Below are 21,145 nucleotides of genomic sequence, written 5' to 3'. Positions count from 1 at the left end.
CTATCTTGGAAGAGGAAAGCATAATAAAGTAATATCATAAATGTGTAAAATATTGCCTGAGCTTCAATAAAACTTTATCAGGAAGGTTATCTCATGCATGAAGTGTGTAGGTGCCTAGGCTAGGAAGCCTAGCACTCGTGAGGCTCGAAATAAATAGCCAAATCCACGACAACAATGACATAATATAAGAATCCCTAGCTAAAGTTATTAAAGCGAATAATGCCGGGAAAGGGTCGTTCTGGCTAACTAAATGTACAGAAAGAATGACCGCGTCCATGACGCCATCCGGCTGGCAACAGCTCTTGTTACGTTAATTACAATCTCAATCGAAAAGTAAAACTGGCAAGAGCTTACATTTACATAAAATAAAGATATTACTTAACTTTCCAGAAGCTGATGAGGCTGGTGAAGACATCATAGCATCCAAAAACTCCAAAATAGCTTGAGAACACGGGATAACACCAGTCAAACGAAGCTACGATAGAAAGAATGACTTGGTGGCGCCTTGCGGTGGCGAATTAGCGCACTATTTGCAGAGCAGTAGGAGCGTCGAGAGCGTTGTCTCTTTAACGACTCTAATTATTCTTGCCTCTCTTTCCCCTTGAAGTAAAAGCTCTATTGGGGGCGTAGATAGCCATGAGATGTGTCAAGAATACGTCCTCTGATATTACGCGATATCCATTTTTAAAATTTTAAGGGATATTCGCTCCAGGAGTTAGAATTCTGGATACCTTTGGTAAATTCTCTGGGACATATCACTGTAGGTCAAATATACCTAAGAATCTACCTTCGAAGGAACTTCCATCACGACGACATGGCCTGAGCCCAAAAATTATATTTTTTCATGATTTTCTTCGTACCCAGGATTTACTAATGTTTTTGGGCTCGAGCCATGTTGTCCTGATGGAAGTTCCCTCCAGCAACTTCTTACTATATAATATTTCTGCAGTTGACATTATAAGAGAATTACCGTCAGGTATCACGGGGTTCTAACCCCGGATACTAATGTTTATCTCTTTCTTGAGTCACACTTATTCAATTTGCCACTTGCTTTAGTCATTAAGTTAGCTACATGCTATTTACTTTATCAATATTTTGTAATCTATCTATGAAGGCAAATAATAAGTTATATCTATCATTTATAAAATAAACTATTTCAGCTTGCAAATTTAGTTTCATTTCAGAATATTATGTAAATTAAAAGGTTTTGCTTTCAACATATTATATCTGGAATAATGAAGACAAACATTTTCCTGCCAAGATTAATATACTCAAATGAAAAGAGCTCTCCACCCTTTGCGGGTGTTAAAAAGGCTTTGCCCTAAGGTGCCAACAGCCCTTGCACTACCACTACTAGTAACCCATTATATATCTATCAGCTAGGCACATTTTAACTTACAGCAAACCAATACAAACAACTCAAAAGGTTGTATCTGTGTACAAACAAATTCATCTTTACTTCATACATGTATACACCACCAATTTGAAACATTCCATTCAGAATGAAAAGATGTCATTCATAAAAAAAGAATATTTGCTTACTTCTTATTTCCCGATAAGACATTTTTTAATATTATATTCCCACTTCTGCGAAGAAAACCTGTTAAAAGAAAGGGCTTTTAGATAAAAAATATAAAAATTAAACTAAAGTTTATTTCAATTAACTAAGTAAAAGTTACTTTAAATTTATACAAATTATAATACCTAAGGAAATAAAATTCTCTGCTTTTTTAGATAATTCATTGCAAGAGATAGTACCACCAGGCTGATCACAATTCAACCTTCCCAGCTCCAATAAAAGTAAGATTCCTCAAAGGATTTGAAAGTAGATTTTGAGAAATATATGAAACTTTCAAGAAATGCAAGAATGTCTGAAATTATGTATTTTCATATTCCAACATGATATCCACTGGGGAAACCAAAGTTTAATTTAACTAAAAATCACAAATTTTAAAAATACTTTGTATTTTACTAACTATAAAAACCTGAGTCCTTTTAATAGCTGTAAGACTTCAGCAAAGCTGGAAACTCAGCTATTATAATCTATGACAAGGTGTCGGTAATTACTAGCGGGTGGCGAAGAAACCCAGTTAGGAAATATACAGTACAAATCTTTCTTTTTAATTTGTGATTTGTTCCTGCATGAATACCATCTCTCGTCCTTTAATAGGAGACTTATCCGTAGGAGAGAGGAAGTTCCTATACCCAAACTGGCGAGTCTAAAATCCCGGCATGTGAAGACACTCTGACCTGGAAAAGGGCATAACTGTCGACTCCATTCCCCCTCCTATCAACCTGATAAGATTCCAGGTGATAGGCTAGGTTTCTGTTGGTAGATACAATTGATGGTCGTGGAGCAGCCCACATCCCCACTGGGATATGATGTCTAAAATGTATTAACAATTTAAAAGTGATGGGTTTACAATTCTGTCTACCCTCCCCGTCACATGGAGTATGGGAGAAATACTTCTATCTTATACTAAATACAATATTTTGTTGATGTGGTCGCTTACCTGCATCAAAGTACGATCCAGCGACATAAAGACACGACTGCTGTGCATTAAGAAAGGAGAAAGAAAAGATGAAAAATGCAAGACATTCTTACTCTTAACCTAGACTGACATCCCAAATGTTATTCTATAAGAGATGCTTTTAGTCCAATGAGAGAGCTAAGTGAGCTACACAATCTGCTTTCCAACTGCCAAAGGTCCTAGAGAAAACATATCAAAGGATGTTGTTACATTCCTTTAAGGTACTGTAATAGGGTAGGAAGGCTGTCTTGCATTTCCAGACTCCTGCCTTCAAGACTGCCCCAACTAACAGGCTCTTCCTAAATGCTCCAACTCCTCTAACTTCGTGATTGCGTGCATGCACAGGCTCTTCCAGTTCTACTGTTTGGCTTTGAACCCTTTGAGCCAGAAGGGTTGTTGTTCCTAGAAATCTTCTTACACCTGTCTGTGCTAATGAATAGGTTTTGGAGCTGCATTCTGGATGGTTGCATCCACTTCAGGCAGCATTTTAGTGGCATCACAGTGCAAAGAAATATAGCATCCAGATTGCCAGTAGCTTCTATGAGTGAGGTGATGGAGAAGTTCTCAACCATTGGATTATGCAACACCAAGTTCTGAGTTTGGCTATGAATTAAGGAACGAAGAAAATGAGACCTTCTTCATCCCTCAGTAAGACTAACAATAATGTATGTGCTATGCCACGAATCTTACCTACTTACTTTGCTAAGGTCAAGCAGAAAAACCTTCTTTAGTGTCCGGTCTTTGTCGGATACTTCTCAAGGGTTCATATGCGAGGGTAGGTAAGGAAGTTTGCTAGTTGTTATATAGAGGCTTTGACCAGAGAAGATGGCTCACCTTGCCTGGCAGACTGCCATAGATGACTTGCGGAGATATCCAGACATCTCCCGTGCAATGCCTGGCAAAAAGCCTTTCGCTTGAAGGAGATGCTAAGTAGTGTTGAGTCTCATTAAAACATACAGGTATTTATTGCTGGGGATCCGAACAAAGTCCAACAGGATCTTGGCCAATTGAGAATATCACAAATTTTTGAAAATAATATGACATTTGAAACTAATTTGGATTTTTCCTAACCATACAAACCTGAAGCTCTTTACTATAGATATATATTTTGGCGACAGCTGAAACTAGCTGTAAAACTTTCAACGAGATGCTACTACCTTGCACTAGTTATCAGGGGCTAATGAAGATAGACCAACCACCCTACTCACACATGCATCAGCTAAAACAAGACACTTAGCAATTACAGGCAGGACTTTAGGGCAGGTGATGGCGGGCCAGTATGTGTAAGAGCTTCAGGTTTGTATCCCATATGACCCAGGGAGATCTTCTTCCAGGCCGGGTCATGGAATGCGACCCGGAGCCACAAGACCTAAAGCATTTTTCAGCTTCTCTTAAGTCTCTCACGGGAGGCTGATCTAACCTTATAAGTGTTTTTAACAGTGTGGGTTTTATCTCGAACCCTTTGTGCAGATCTAAATCACCACTGAGCAACTCCTCAAGTTCCCTCTGTTGGGGTTCACGGAAAGCTGCATATAGGATGGAGCGAGGAAGTTCTATCAAGTTGTAAAGGATTACAAGGTCACTCATGAATGGCAGAGGCAAGCGACAGTGACAATGCTCTAGAGACTGACCAAATACCCATACAATCAGCGCTCAAGGCCCTCTCCACACAAAATAGTACCAGGGAGGGCCAGACATTGGCTTCTGATGACTCAGCAGATAGAAGGGACACTGACAATGCCCTACAGACTAACCAAATATTCATTTGATTAGCGCCCAAGACCCTCTCCACACGTTAGAACCAGAGAGGCACAGACAATGGCTGCTGATGACTCAGCAGGTAGAAGGGACACTGGCAGTGCCATAGAGACTGACCCAACATACATATGATCAGCTCCTAAGCTCCTCTCCAAATAAGCTAGGACCAGGGAGGGACAGACAATGGCTGCTGATGATTCAACAGGTAACCTTATAGGATCCCCCAAACTCCCTATCCTAAGCTCGCAAGGATGGTGAGGTTGCAGACAAGAATCTTTCGAGCTTGAGTTGATCTCGAACCCCATCCGAGCAGATCACTAGGTAGGGACATTTCCAAAAGACTACCACTATCGAGCTTCAGTGGGTCTCAAACCCACAGCCAACCAGGCAAGGACGTTTCCAATAGACTACCACTATCGAGCTTTGGGATCCGGGACTGTGGTGCAGTACAGCAGGAGCTTGAAGTTGAGCGCTATAGCGAACAGATCCACAGTCGGGGAACTCCACAAAGTCAGGACTTTGTTGGCTACTAGATGATCCAAAGACCACTCGGTACTCACTATCTCAGACGCTCTGCTCAGACTGTTGGCGAGCACATTCCTCTTGCCTGGAATGAAGTGAACCGATAGTGGAATCGAGTGGGCTTCGATCCATCTCAGTATCTCTACTGCAAGATGACACAGCTGTTCTGAAAAGGTATCTCCTTGTTTGTTGATGTAAGCCACTACTGTGGTGTTGTTGCTCATCACCACCACAGAGTGACCCGCCAGGTATTGTTGGAACTGTTGAAGGGCCAGGAATATGGCCTTCATTTCTAGCATATTTATATGGAGGCACTTTTCTGATTCTGATCACAGGCCTGAGGTCCTGTGTTGCAGAATGTGGGCCCCCCACCCTTTCTTTGAGGTGTCCGAAAACAGCATCAAATCCAGGGGAAGGACGAGAAGATCCACTCCCCTTCGCAGGTTCTCGTCTGTCACCCACCACTGAAGGTCCGTCTGTTCCGCAGGACCCATAGGGATCATGACGTCCGGGGAATCGTGACCTTGATTCCACCGGGACTTGAGTCGCCATTGGAGGGATCACATCCTGAGGCGACCGTTGGGAACTAGATGGGCCAAGGATGAGAGGTGACCGAGGAGATGTAACCACGATTGGGCTGGAAGCTCTTCTCGTCTGAGGAAAGGACTTGCGACCCTCCTCAGCCATGCTATCCTGTCGTCTGATGGGAAGGCTTTGTGGGGATTGGTGTCTATGATCATACCTATATATACCAGTCTTTAAGTGGGAAGCAGAGAAGACTTCTTGAGATTTACCATGATCCCCAGATCTTGGCAAAGTCCCAGAAGTTTATCTCGGTGTCGAAGAAGGGCTGACTCCGAGTCTGCTAGGATCAGCCAGTCGTCCAGATAAAGGAGGAGACGGATACCGATCCTGTGTGCCCACGACGATATTAGGGTGAACACTCTGGTGAAAACCTGTGGTGCTGTTGAGAGACCGACACACAGCACCTTGAACTGGTAGATCTTGTCGTCTAGGCTGAATCTTAAGTATTTCCTTGAAGACGGATGGACTGGGATCTGGAAGTACGCGTCCTTCAGGTCCAGTGTATACATGAAGTCTGACCATGTCTGCGGTCTTCATGCTGAATGGGGTCTGCTTGAAAAACCTGTTCAGAACTGAGAGGTCGATGACTGGTCTCCAGCCTCCAGACGCCTTCTTTACAAGAAAGAGTTGACTGAAGAAGCCTGGGGCCCCGTTGATGACCTCTTGGAGAGCACCCTTCTTCAACATGGTCTGGACTTCTGCCCGAAGGGCTTGCCCCCTTGCCGATCCCATGGTAAGGGAGCTCAACGACACTGGATTCGCTGTCAGGGGAGGTAGAGATGTTGTGAACGGGACGCGATATCCTTGACAGATTACGGAAATCGTCCAGGAATCGGCCCCGAGTTGCTGCCACCTGTTTGCGCAACTTTGTAGGCATCCCCCCACTGGTGGACATGCAGGGGGACTGCCAATCCTAGCGTTCGCGGCCTCGGCCACTCCCTCTAAGATTCTTTCCTCCCCTGGACAACTTTTTGCCTTTCTTGTCCTTGACAGGAAAGAACTTAGCCACCGTTGTCTTCGCTGTACCTGCTGGTTTCGTGGTCTTGGTAGAACGTGGTTGCTGGGTTGCTGGAGATTTATAGGACTTCGAAGTTAGAGCTCTATGTAGGAGAGAGTCCTGATTGGACTTCCTCCACATCTCAGCCACCTGCTCCATGTCCTTAGGCTCGAACAAGTTCTTCCCCATAATGGAAGAATGTCTGAGCCTGCTGATCTCGGTACTGGGGACCTTTTGATGGAATCTCTCAGGCAACGTTTCAAGATGGTATTAGCCCACTTGTTCGAGACTTGGTGGGCTAGAAACTCGATTGTACGAGTGCCTGAGAGTAAAAAGGTCTCCATGGCCTTCCTGGTACTTTGTTTAGACAAGTCCTCTGATCGTAACAGGATGCCCAGAGACCCTAGCCAGATGTCCAGCCACGAAGTTGCCTGCATGGCACACTTCGCTACCTTCTCCTGGCTAAGGATCTCCATTGTCGAGAACGAGACCTGCCAGTTGGAGTCTCTCTCTAGAGGGACTCCCCTGGTAAGCTCTTCCAAAGAGTGGTGTAGGGGAACAGCTAAACAAGTCTCCTCCATGATGTCAAAGTACCTCCTCTGATGGACTCGAGGAGGCGGGAGGAGTTTGTTGCTGGCGCTGGATCGGCTGTAGGAGGCAAGCTCGGAGAGCTGGCCTTCGACCATGTCTCTGGCACTCTTAACCCCTTGAGACCAGGGCAAAGCCGTGCTGGCCTTTGAGGGTTTTTGAGTACCAAAGACTCGGTCCAAGACCGTGTCCTTGCCCTCACGAGGGGGAATCTCTGGATCCACAAACCCATTGAGATTCCTTATCAGGGTCAGAACCTGCCAGAACGCATGCTCTGACTCCTGTAGCTCCCCTCCTGAAGGGCTAGCAGCGAAGTCTCCTGTCCCCAAAGGCTCTTCTTGGGGGGACTCGTGGACGTTCTCTGAGTGCTTGGCTGGCTCCGGTCTAATCCTTGAGAATGACTTAGCCAACGTCTTAGAGTTCTTCGACTCCCTCCTGGGAGGGATGCAGGACTCCAACAGTGATGGTGGGAGGCTCTTCTCCAACCCTACCCGAGAAAACTTCCCAGTGCGAGGTGGGGTTTCCCTCATTGGTGCGATGGGGGAACGCCTCACCTCGCGTGACTCCCTTGAGGACGGGAAATCTTCGTCCGAAGGGGAGAGATTGAAAGTCTGGGGGGGGTGAGGAGGCCTTCCTCAAGGACTTCCGAGGAGTAAGCTTCGCCCTTGGAGAAGTTACCACGTCAGACACTCCTCTCTTCCTCTTCAGGGGAGTAGAAGCTGCCAATGATTTGTGGCCCAGCTCAGAGAAAACAGGCTTAAAAGCCTGCATGACTGCTTTGACCAGAGACCCAAACCAAGGATGCTGACTGACAGCACAGAAACTCCCTCTGGAGCGAAAGGGATCGTGGGATCCCTAGGAGGAATTACCAAAGGGGGGTTTGCCAGAAAAGATAAAGGAGAAAAGTCCCTGGACCTATCCGGAATCCTCCCTCCCACCGGCGAGCGCGCTGTTCTGCGCTTGCGGGGGGGGGGGGGGGGGGGGGGGGGGAACGCGGCGATGATGACCAGGCTGCGCGATGTTCTGCAGCCTCATGCGTGGGACCGCGCTGGCGCTCATGCGATGGGAATTGCCCAAGGTCGCGCGCCTGGGCGAGCGATGGCGCGGCCTGGAGATGCCCGAGGGCGCGCTGAAGGATGAATAAGCGCTCGCGCGCGGGCGCACAGGGTCTGGCCGAAGAGCCCGTGCGGGCGATAACGTTGGGCACGTGTGCGCAGGAGACATATCCCTTGCACGCGGGCGCGCATGAGAGCACACATCTGGCTGTGGTGATGGGCGTGGGCGCGCAGGGCACGCAGGGCGCGCGTGCGCAACCTCATGGGCCCACGTCGGAGACTGCGCGCGATGGCGCCCTGGTGAAGGATGGCGCGCACGCGGGGACCGATGGCGCGTTGGCGAGCGCTGGTGAGCAGGGGAACAGGTTAACTTCCCCACTGCGCCCAGATCAGAAGATCGTGGGCGCGCAGGAGATCGTGGAAGAGGAGATCGTTGACGCGCAGCAGGATGAGGGAGCGCAGTAGTGCGCTGGCGATCAGGAGAGAGCTGGCATGCTTTATCAGGAACCACATCTGAAGGCGAGCGCTTGCGCGCAGGGGAGACCTGGCGCGTAAGGGACTTATGCACTAACTTGTGCGAAAGACCGTTGCCCGTTTTACAACGTGTTGGCGCCCACAGCGCGTCACCAGCCAGGAACGGCGACAGCAGGTCAGCAGGTCTGGTGGGTGGAAGGTCGGCGTGTCCTTTGTAAGGATGACCTTCCACCGAAGGAGATCGCGAACGATCTGCGGAGAGGTCCAGGGATGTAGATGGTAGAGTCGGAGAAGGACGGCAAGATTCCTCTGCAGCGGACTGCGGTGATGATGAACCGAAGAGGAGCCTCCTAACACCCTTGTGAAGTGAAGGAAGGCCTCTACGGTGAAGAGGAAGGCGGGCTTTGCGCCTTATACGCCCTCCGGGGGCCGTGGGGTCAGCGGGCTGACCATCAGCATTCCTCCGAAGAGGAGTCTCTGTGAGTGAACTCCCCCAAGAGGGAGAATCACCGGTAGGAGAGACCGTTGGACTTAGTTCATCCCTCAAAGGATGTTCCGAGAGGGGAACTAAGCCTTCAGCTACATCGGGAACATCACGAGCAGAGGTTTGATATAACTCATCAGAAGCCTCTGCCACAACAACGTCGACGATAGACAGAGGATCAACCTCTGCTAAAGTCGGCGATTATTTGACAGCTGCCCCCAACCTGATCATGTCAGACAAGGCTTCCTTGGAGGGCGAACCCTCAAGCCCCAAGGAAGCCCAAAGCTGTAACAAATCATTATTAGATACAGGCATATTTAAATCCTCCCCCAGGGGAGGAGGAGGAGCTGCCTCGCTAAGGAAGGCAACTCCCTCTCCCAAACCCCGAGATCGGTCAACAGAACTACGGCTTACGCTACCACTCGACAGTTTCTCGGAAGAAACCTATCAAGTGGGAGCTTCGGAGGAGGTTTGGGCCACGGAAGAGGAGCCCTTGGGATTTTCTCCTTTCAAAGAAACCTTCGAAGGAGAAATATCCCATCTGGACTTCTTCTTCCGGCGCCGAGAAAACCTCTCCCACTGGGAGGTAGACCACTCCCTACACTCACCACACACTTTATTCCTATCACACCGCTGGCCCCTACAGTAAGGACATAAGGTGTGGGAGTCCGTCTCGACCGCCGACACATACGTGCCACAAGGGCAGTCAGGCAATCCAGGATACTTTCGCATAGCAGAGGCCAACTTCACACACCTGTCAAAGGAAAAGCAAAAAGTATTGGCAATGGCTGTCATAGAAGGCGAGGGTGACAGTGGACATGTCCGACTACCACCCGAGCCGAGAGCAAAGTGAGCTCAAGCACAGGTGTGTGTGAGGGGGGGTAGCAAGCTACCCTCCCTACCCCCCCGCTAACTAGCGGTGGGGTAGTAAACCCTCGTTAAAATTCTAATGGCTCGTCATTTCAGCTACGCCGAAAGTAATTACTCATATTAAATAGCGTGGTTTGTATTTCAGTTACGGAACAAATAGATTTTTCGCTTTGCTCAAAATACGTTTTATCAAACATTCCATTTTATCTTGCTATATTACTTTTATTCATTTTATTATTACGTTGTCACGACCAAATTTCACATAAATACTTGCTCTGGACAAGTTTCCCATTCTAGTTCATCCATGTTTACTCTCTAAACTCCATTATTTGTTTGTTAACCAATCACAAACCCATACGTATGGAAAGTTTGCACAGAGGGTGAGGGTTAATATTCCCCTACCCCCTTCCCTTAACTCTTCAAGTGGTCTCTTCATACCTCTTCCAACAAATCATTTTCCGTGGAAACCTTCGTCCTACTGTAGTCAGGTCTGTTATTTCAAGCAGGGTTTTTTTTGTATTTTGCAATGGAGGAAGTTATAGAAACTTGTAACGGTTGCAGTATTCCATACTTAAAAGCATTTGCTAAATTTCATGTCGATTTTTTTGATACGTCATCCAATGCTGATAATTTCCTTAAATCACAATGTAATACCTCAACGTTTACAGTGTCCGAAGTGTCGTTCCTTGCTATCATACGGAGTTAAGACGTCTCAATCTCAACACCCCGTGACCCACAAGTTTCGACATCTGGGTCATAAAATCAAGTCATTCATTTATTTAATTTTAATGTTTTTAGAGTGTGCAGCTCAACATTACCTATTGCCAGTACAAGTTTGTGACCTGGGAAGGGGGGTCCTGGGGCTTGCCTCTAGAAAGGGGGTCCGGGGGCTTGCCCCCGGCACGGGTTGTGACCTTGGAAGCAAGCCCCCGGCTAGGGATTGTGACCTGGGAACTTCTAGGTTAGGTTAGATGGGTTTGTTAGGTTCTGTACCCTTTTGAAAATTGTGTAAACAGTACTGTACTGTAAATAGAAAAATGGATATTATTGTAGTGTATTACAGGGCAATGTAAAATAATAAAAAAACTACTTTTTCTTATAGAAAAAATTACGCTCTCTTCGAAAATGACACTCGTTCCCGTCGCAAATGAATAGTTTCAGAAATATATATATATCTATATCCTACGGTAATGGGGGACGCCCAGTGGGAACTCGGGGGTTTGGGTGGGGAAAACATACTGGGGAAACGATGTATAACCGTAAAACAAGCATTCTCTTCTCTAAACATTACCTTCTTGGATTTATAATAACTGGAGGAAAAGACAAAACAGCATAACTGGATAAACTTTGGAGGCTCCATTGCAGACTATTCCTCATGAAAAAAATACAGTAACCAGTGCTGCCAATGTCTGATGTAGAACAAATGTTAGCATTCCATGCTAACATTAGCACACTTACGTACGTACGTTCGTACATACCAGTTTTCGATCTTCTGCGCAAAAACCCCGCCTCCCTACGCAGAAACTTTTCCCCCACCAATAGGATTTCTTCTTCCCTAACCGTGAAATATAACTCCCCGTCTCTATACCAGCTCTGTTCAAGTCTATTACATGATTACTTATGTAATACCCCCGTATACATATTACTTCTGACCCTAAAATTACTTGTTTTATTATCCTATACCTTATAAAATCAACTCATTTTATATTCCCATTCAATATTATTTATCATACATCGCATTCTATCTTCCTATATTGGTTTTATTCCTTTTGTTATTTCTTTGTCACACCCCAATTTCACATAAATACTTGCTCTATTCAAGTTTCCCTATCTAGTTCATTTATGTTTACCCTCTAGACTCCGTTGTTTTCCTGTTAACCAATCACGATCCTCTACGTATTCAAAGTTTACACAATGGGGTTGTCAGTTAATATTTCCCTACCCCCTTCCTTTAAGTGGTCTATCCATACCCCTTCCACCAAATCCTTTTCGCTGGAAACCTTTGTCCTAGTAAGGTGTCCGTCATTTCAAGTGAGATTTATTTTTTCGTATTTTGCGATGGAGGAAGTTATAGAAACTTGTAACGGCTGCAGTATTCCATACCTAAAAGCATTTGCTAAATTCCATGGTGATTTTTATGATTCTTCATCCAATGTTGATAATTTCCTTAAAGTACACGATGTAATTCCTCACCGTTTACAGTGGCCCCAAGTGCCGTTCCCTCCTATCTTACAAGAAAGACATTCACGTGTTTTATTGTAATACCGAAACCAAGATACATAAAACCAAAAAGAAACGTCGCTGTGGTTATACTGTTACTTCTTATAAAGGTACATTTTTTTTAAAAATCGCCTACTCCCATGGAAGATGATATTATTTAAAGTTAAGCCGTCACTCTCACCCTCCTGTGTCCCTCAAGTTTCGACGTCCCCTTCATAAAGGTAAGTCATTCAACAAAAGTCATTATATGTGTTTTGTGACCTGTTAACTTCTAGGTTAGGTTAGGTGGGTTTGTTAGGTTCTGTACCCTTTTTGTACCTTTTCATATATTGTGTAAAGTGTATATGGAACAATTCCTTAAAATACACATGATAATATTACCGTAGCATTGCTACTGTTAGAAATGCCTTCGTAACATTATTAACACTGTGTATAATTGGTAACGTTGCTTATTTTAACATTCCTAGGACATACGTGAGTTTTGTGACCTGGGAACCCCTAGGTTAGGTTAGGTGGGCTTGTTAGGTTCTGTACACTTTTTTTACTTTTTATATATTGTGTAAAACTTATGTGGAATAATTATTTAAAATACGTAATGTCACCATACCATTGGTAACGCTGTGTATCATTCGTATCGAGGCTAATTTTACCGTTCTCAGTAAATACCTGAGGTTTGTGACCTGTCAACTACTAGGTTAGGTTAAGTAGGTTTGTTAGGTTCTGTACCCTTTTTGTACTTTTTATATATTGTGTAACCAGTAATATTACCGTAACAGTCCCAGACATCGTTGGTAACACTATGTATCATTGGTAACGCTGCAATGTTATCGTTCGCAGTACATTCGTGAGTGAAGTGACACAGTTGAACAAGTGCTTATATTTAAATATCTTAACACAACATATATGACAACAGTGGTTATATTTAGCCATTTTAACAGAAAATATATGTTTTCCTGTAGAAAATAACGTGATTTAACCAGTTTTCACCTTCATTTCATCCATAATAACAGCAACTAATACGGCAACTTAAAGTTAGTCGAATTGATGGATCTGTTTGTTTGCAGTTGAAATGAAGGTCAAATTCGGTTAAATCACGTTATTTACTATAGGAAAACATATATTTTCTGTTCGAAATCACACCCTGTAATACAATACAACTTTACCTAAAAGGGATTCAAAATACGCATGCTAATATTAGCGTACCATTGCTAACGTTAGTAATGGCTACGTAAATTTGTAACTTTGCGTAACATTGCTAATGTTAGCGTTTGTAGTCCATACGTTTTTGATGAGTGAAGTGAAGCAGAATTTGAACAAGTCATTATATTTAAACATTTTAACAGAAAATATATAACAAGAGACATTATATTTAAACACTTTAACATAAATTATATGTTTTCCTTAGAAAATAACGGGATTTAACCGATTTTCACCTTCCTTTTAGCCGTAAACACAGCAACCAGTTCTGCTACTTAAAGTTAGTCCTACTGGTTGTTCTGTTTGTTTGTGGTTGAAATGAAGGTCAAATTCGTTGAAATCACGTTATTTACTACAGGAAAACACATTTTCTGTTCGAAATGAGAATCTGTAATACAGTAAAACTTTACCATACAATCTATTTAAAAATTTAATGTAATTTCATCTATGTCGACAATTGATTATGATGAAAATGCTCTCCGTTCAGTGTATAACTATTGGGTACAGTATTTGTTTACAAGGCCACGCCCTCCATATACTGCCAAATTATGTTAAGCTATTGTTATCCTCTATTACTTTTCATAATTTAATACAATTCAACACAAGGGAAACAAGTTAAATTTATAGAAAAAACTAGCCTAAGTTAGCCTTAATCATACATGCAGGTGACCGCTATCATACACACATCCCCACTAGTTTTTTTGGTATTTCCCAAACCCTTCAAATAAAGTATTCCCACTGGGGTCTCCCATAATCGTCTTTATATATGGGGATCCAATGATCGTGGTTAGAAATGCATAAAACACAAGATCACGAGTAGTAAAAATAGAATTTCCTTGGCTAAAAATCCCAGTATTATTCATTTACCTAAGAACATAATGTAAATCTAACACATTTTGTACTTGTTTAAAAGTAAACTTCCGCTTACATTTCCCCCTACTTTACTTTTACTTTTACGGGTTTATTTCTCGCCCTCCATCAAACACTAAAGGTCTGTTCAGGCGGGCCTTGGTGTGTGAAAAAAAATAATTTCTTTCCAGTTAATATTTTTCTCTGTATCGTTATCAGTTATTTCGCTAGCATTTGTATTCAGGCTTAATAGTTTTCAGGTCACTATTATAACACTTTCTAAAAAGATAAGTCTTCAGGTTTTTCTTGAAAGCTGCCACATTATTGCTATTCTTGACATCGAGTGGAAGGTCGTTAAAGAGTCTCGGTGCAGCATAACTGAACGTTCTTCCTCCTATTGCATGATTCACACTAATTTCGAATAGTCTATGTGGGTCATCGGCATGTCTAACTCTTACAGCGGCGCTGGTAGTTTCAGGGTAGGGGACCAAGCAATCACGAAGATATTTAGGCTTATCACTTGTAAGTGCTTTGTGAGTCAACAAGCAAATTTTAAATTCAATCCTAGCCTTAACAGGTAACCAATGTAGATCGATCAGTGCAGGAGTTATTCTCTCCCGAAATTTAATGCCTTTTATCAGTCTAGCCGCCCGGTTTTGCACATTTTGAAGCTTTCTTAGTAGTGTATTGGGCAATTTGTAGTACAGAGAATTGCAATAATCAAGCCTTGATATTACATGACTCATCGCTAAAATTTTTGTACTGCCCTCTGTTAAATATTTCTCAGGTGATAGTTACACACTTTCACTGTGTTCACAATTTGGTCCTTCATTGACAAATTACAGTCTATCAGTACACCCAAATTTTTCACAACAGGCACAATCCCAACATCAACATCACCAATTTTTATACTTTGAATTAACTGGTATTTCTTCAAAGCCACCTTTGTGCCAAAAAACATACATTCTGTTTTATCATCATTTAATTTGAGCTTTTTCCTCTGCATCCATGTTTTTATTTCAGTCATTATCTCATCAATTTTCTTCTTTGTATCTTGTGTTGTTGAAATTGAGAGGTAAAACTGAGTATCATCTGCATATATTTTAAAACCCAGTTTTTGTTTTTTCAAGATGTGTGATAGCTCGATAGTATATATGTTAAACAAGATAGGGCCCAGGACACTACCCTGTGGTACACCCTTCATAAGAATTCTCTCATTGGATCGGTTTCCAGAAACTTCTACAATAGTCTTCCTGTTCACTAAGTAACTTCGCAAAAATTTCAGTGCTTCCTCAGTCACCCCAATAGACTTTAAGTCGTCAAGTAAGTACTCGTGCACAACAGTGTCAAAAGCAGCACCAAGATCTAACATAATTAAAATTCCACACTTTCCCCCATCAAGAAGACCTATCATATCATTCATTATTGAGCACAAAGTAGTTTCTGTAGAATGATTAGCTCTGTAGGCCGATTGATTTTCCGGGAATACCTGTAACTCGTCAATATGCGCCCATAATTGCTCACTTATGACTTTTTCAATAAGCTTTGACATGTAGGATAAATTTGAAATGAGCCTATATGACTTTAGCTCGTATAATAGTGATTAATTGCTAACATGAACAATTATTCATAATTCTTTAAAATACTGTTACTTACATGAATCAGAAGGGCAGCTTGTATTTCCACGTAAAAAATGTTACAACACCAAAATAGGAAACGAATTAATCAATTGCCGATACAAGCGAAAACACCTGCTCTGACACTTGGGAAGTTTGTTTACAAAGACAATAAATGAGAGACCGGAGAACTGGCTAAAAATCCGTGCCCACTGGGTCACAGATTAGCGCCATCTACTGACAACGTATCACAGCTATATTTGGAGTCGTACACTATTGAAGGTTTTGTTTTTTTCCTGCAAAATATGCATTTTTCATAATTGTATTTATAATTATTCAGCATTAATGGTAAACTTGATTTAAATCAAGTGCTATTTTTTTATCATAGAGTCCAGATATACAATAATCAGAAGACCGCTAATTAGCGCCATCTGTTGCCAATGCGCTCTACTAACGAGGGAAATTCTCACGATAATTCTCACGAATCTCTGGTCTTTGCGCTTCTATCTTTGTTTGTTTACAATTGTATTAGTGGGCGGAGCTAGTAGATGCTGAGAAAATTCTACCCAAGACCGTAGAAGAGATCTTCACCTCGTTTCTCTCATTAGTTGCAAGTTTAAAGTATATACTCTTAGGCTTTCCGCGTAATACATAGCATATTGCCTGTTTATTGTCAAATCCACATTATCTAAGCACTTAAAGAATAAGTTTTTTCTTGAAAGCCTTCATAGCTTAAGTCTTTTGGATGTTCAGTGGGAGCTTACTGTATAGTCTTGGATTATTGGATAGCATAATTGAAAGCTTTAGAACCTATAGTAGACCTACAACTTATTTTACTTTAATTGCTACTTTCCGTGTCACATACTGCTTTATACCTATTTTTTAATTGTTGAGTGTCGGCAAAGAAAAACACTTAGGACTTTCTTGTTTAACAAGTGCTTCGATAATGTAGATTTAATAATTAACTCGAATTACGCTTGGTGATACTTAAATACCGATGTATGAATACGACAAAAGGATCCTGTAGGTCTTGTGGTGCGTATTAAACCCTTTTGTGATTGGACCAGGAAACAGCTCTTAAAGTAATGTAATTGAGTTTGTACTGTAACCAAAATCAATAGACATATTGAAAATCAGCTGGTATAATATCTTGTTTTGGCAACACAGGTTCATGGATGAGGCAAAGGCTATGCATGGGTGCTTATGATACTCTGGCGATTTCAGTCTATCTTTTAATATATACAGTTCTTTTCTCCATATCAGTTTTTTAAAATTCTTTCTTGTTTTATATATTCCTTTTATTGAATAAAAATTATCCTATTAGTTTCTTTAAGTCTTCCTCGTAGGGTTGTTGAAGTTCAATCAATTATTTATTTTCCTTTTCTGTATTCCTGGTAAAACAACAAAAAATTAATTAAATCTTCTTCCTCATTTTCACGAAAAAAAAATTGTCTGTTTATAATGTTTAGTTTTAATTACGCATTACTTCTTACTCTAAAAAAAAAAATATTACTGGTGCAAATGTATTGTCATATATTTCTTCTTTCATTACTTTCTTCCATTTTCTGTATATTTATAAGCTAACTTTACCTTCTAATTCTTCTTTCCCCTTTCAGCGACCCACTTTCCTGTTTCGGATTTTATTTCTGTCTTGGTCATTACTCTCATTTGTCTTATATTCTATTCCGAGTTTTAAATATGCTCCTGTTACTGTCTAGTTTAATTCATAAGTATATGCAATTTTCAACTGTTTTGATTTCCTTTATGTGACCTGGCTTTAATTTCGTGGTTTATATCATATTACTCCTTTATTTACTTATAAACCAAATTTTCACCAGTTTATAATAAAAGTTGAATGTTGCGTTTTGCATTATCCATATCTCCTACAATGAATAATGACCCCATCCTTAAATGGTATCTCAAAACCATTTCCTTTTTCTTCTATTTTATTCATGACTACACACACACACACACACACACACACACACACACACACACACACACACACACACACACACACACATATATATATATATATATATATATATATATATATATATATATATATATATATATATATATATATTAGCTTAAAAAGTGATGCTATCGGTCCGGTCCAACTCTTATTTTATTCCACTCGTAACCTCCATTTCTTATCCTATAGGCCTACCTTCCTCTAAGTCAATGTCTGTTGTATCTCCTTGGTAAATGTTTGCAATTGCATTTATAATTCTAGTGTGGATTCTATATTCTTTTCACAGAGTCGAAGGCTTTACGAAAATCTATAACAGTTACAATAAGGGGTTTATTATTTCTATAACTCTCTTCCACACAGTACTGTGGTATGATGTTGCATTCTAGTCTACTGTTTTTATCAACATCTATATTGATTTAATTTATTTTCTTTATATTTATTGCCTTTCTCTTCTTATTTCAACATTAATTCAGGGTTGTCCTTGCATCCTTTCTTCATTAAGGGCTCTCCTTTTGTATAAACCTACTCTTAGCAATTTTTCTTCTGCAGCTCTTTTTTTTTTTTTTTTTTACATTCCATCCACTTGTCCTCTAGTGTATTCCTTTAAACTATTTTCATATGTCCTGAAGTATTTCACTTCTTCCTACCTTCCTTTAATAAAGCTTAGTCTTGAAATTGAGTTCTATACTGCAATCAGATTATGATCAGAGATAACAAAAATTGATTTTTCATCTATAATCATTCACTTGTACTTAGTCTATAACACTTATTCTATTACGATCTATCACAAGTGTGGAGCCCTTGACATCTTAAATCTCCCTTCAGTAAGACCAACCCAAGATAATTTATCCAATCTAGAATAATTTCCCTATTCCTGTCTATATTTTGGTATCCTAAAAATCCTACATGGTCGTTAAAGGTCCTTAATATCACTAACGCCTCTCTTTCTTTTTCATTTCTCATAATTGTTCACATTCCTGCCTCATTATTTTGTCCCTTTTTTCTTCTTCGGTATTCCCTGAAACTAATAATAATCTAAAGGTATTGTACGCACCACACTTAACACATATTATATTTTTAGTTTTAGTTTTTATCTTTTCTGATTCTTTGTTATCACTATTTCTAGAAAGTATTATTAGGCCCCTCCTTTCTTATCATTCACATTCCTTATGCTTTCTATTTTTCTAACACTTTTACTTATGTTTAATCTATATATATTTTTGGTGTGTTCCTATTAAGCAAAAAAGTTTATTATTATTATTATTATTATTATTATTATTATTATTATTATTATTATTATTATTATTATTATTATTATTATTATTATTATTATTAAAAGCCAAGCTACAACCCTAGTTGGAAAAGCAAAAGGCTATAAGCCCAAGGGCTCCAGAAAGAAAAAAATAGCCCAGTGAGGAAAGGAAATAAGAAAATAGATAAGCTACAAGAGAAGTAATAAATAATAATAATAAAAAAATAAGAACAGTAACAACACTGAATTAGATCTTTTATATATAAACTCTAAAAACTTCAAAACAAACGAGAGGAAGAGAAATAAGATAGAACAGTGTGCCCAAGTGTATCCTCAAGCAAGAGAACTCTAATCCAAGACAGTGGAAGGCCATAGCACAGAGGCTATGGCACTACCCAAGACTAGAGAACAGTGCTTTGATTTTGGAGGGTTCTTCTCCTAGTAAAGCTGCTTACCATAGCTAAAGAGTCTCTTCTACCCTTACCTAGAGGAAAGTAGCCAATGAACAATGACAGTGAAGTTGTTAACACCTTTTGCAAAGAAAAATGTTTGGTATTCCCAGTGTTATCAGGTGTGTGAGGGCAGAGGAGAATGTGGAAAGAATAGGCCAGACTTTTCGGTGTATGTGTAGGCAAAGACAAAATGAGCCGTAACCAGAGAGAGGGATCCAATATAGTACTGTCTAGCGCCCTGGTCAATCTACTACCTACAAAATTGAATTTCTACGATTCAATTCCTTCGCAACTTCCACCTTTTTTATTTTGTTTTGTTAAGTATATTCAACAGATAAATCTTAAAGTTTTCTTTTACTTTCTGGTTATATTTCTCCTCTTGTTATAACCCTTGTGCACTTTCTTTGCTCTGGAGAAAATTTTGCCTTATTACTATTACTAGCTAAGCTACAACCCAGTAAGGAAAGGAAATAAGGAAACAAATAAATAGATTGAAAGAGTAATAGTGAACAATTAATATATATTTTTGAAATAGTTACATTGATATAGATTTTTCATATATAAACTATAAAAACTTCCAAAAACACGAGGAAGAGAAATAAACAGGAATATTGTACACGAATGTAAGCTACCCTCAAGCAAGAGAACTCTAACCCCAGGACAGTGGAAGACCAAAGTACAGAGGCTATGGTATTACCCAAGACTAAAGAACAATGGTTTGATTTTGGAGTCTCCTTTCCCTAGAAGAGCTGTTTAGCATAGCTAAAGAGTATTTTTATACCGTTATCAAGATGAAAGTAGCCACTGAACAAATACAGTGCAGTACTGCAGTAGTTAACCCCTTGAGCAAAGAACTGTTTTGTACCCCCAGTGTTGTCAGGTGTATAAGGACAGAGGAGAATATGGAAAGAATAGGCCAGACTATTCGGTGTATGTGAAGGCAAAGAAAAAAAATAGATGTAACAAGAGAGATCAATCCAATGTAGTACTGACTGGTCAGTTAAAGGCGCCAGTAACTCCCTAGCTGTAGTATCTCAACGAGTCGTCGGTGCTTTCTATTTAACTTTCCTTTCTTTATGGACCATCCATCATCACCAATTGTTTCTTTATTTGTAGTTTTTCTCTTGGACACTCTCTCTCTCTCTCTCTCTCTCTCTCTCTCTCTCTCTCTCTCTCTCTCTCTCTCTCTCTCTCTCTCTCTCTAAATGTTAAGTCTGGTGCTATGAAGATTATACTCTTTTGTTCCCTGACAATTCCTTAGATCTTTATTCTTTTTACTTATTGCCCATTTTTTCCTTTTCACTTTTCATTGGCCTCGGTTTTCTTCTTTGATGACGAACATTTTGGCTATCGGTAGACATATTTCATACATCTAACTTACCCAACCTACTGTTTTCCATTATTTCAAAGCCAGCTACTTATACGTTATCTTTAAACAGCTGTTCACACCTACTATGAGATTCAGGGCCTCTGTAACACGGTTTTTTGGACTTTGCTCCTTATCAAAGCATCGGATGTAGCTGAAAGTTGACATATGTATATGTATATTTTACAACAACACACAAATTTTGTCAGCATTATCAATAACCTAAACCCGATAGTTTTAATTTCTATAGAGTAAAAATGATCTAGCCGACGCCATGGCCAGTGATAACGAGCCAAGAGTCGAAAACATTCATTACGTAAGCAATGTAAACACCCTTTGACAAAATTTTGCCCT

General features: G+C 40.9%; 1 protein-coding gene across 1 annotated transcript in view; it reads right to left on the bottom strand.

The window, feature by feature from the left end:
* Window positions 1-15,941, bottom strand: part of LOC137625412 (clusterin-associated protein 1-like) — a 233,977-nt gene extending 218,036 nt beyond the window's left edge. Inside the window, exons 1-2 of the mRNA XM_068356318.1 lie at window positions 15,787-15,941; window positions 1,543-1,600 (exon numbers count right to left, since the gene is read on the bottom strand). Of these exons, the coding sequence (XP_068212419.1) occupies window positions 1,543-1,564 (22 nt within the window). The 5' untranslated portion in view covers window positions 1,565-1,600; window positions 15,787-15,941. The remainder of the gene's footprint in view (window positions 1-1,542; window positions 1,601-15,786) is intronic.
* Window positions 15,942-21,145: the final 5,204 nt, after the last annotated feature.

This window comes from Palaemon carinicauda, chromosome 32, assembly GCF_036898095.1.
Source record: "Palaemon carinicauda isolate YSFRI2023 chromosome 32, ASM3689809v2, whole genome shotgun sequence".
Taxonomy (NCBI): Eukaryota; Metazoa; Arthropoda; class Malacostraca; order Decapoda; family Palaemonidae; genus Palaemon; species Palaemon carinicauda.
This window is presented reverse-complemented; position numbering and strand designations above follow the sequence as displayed.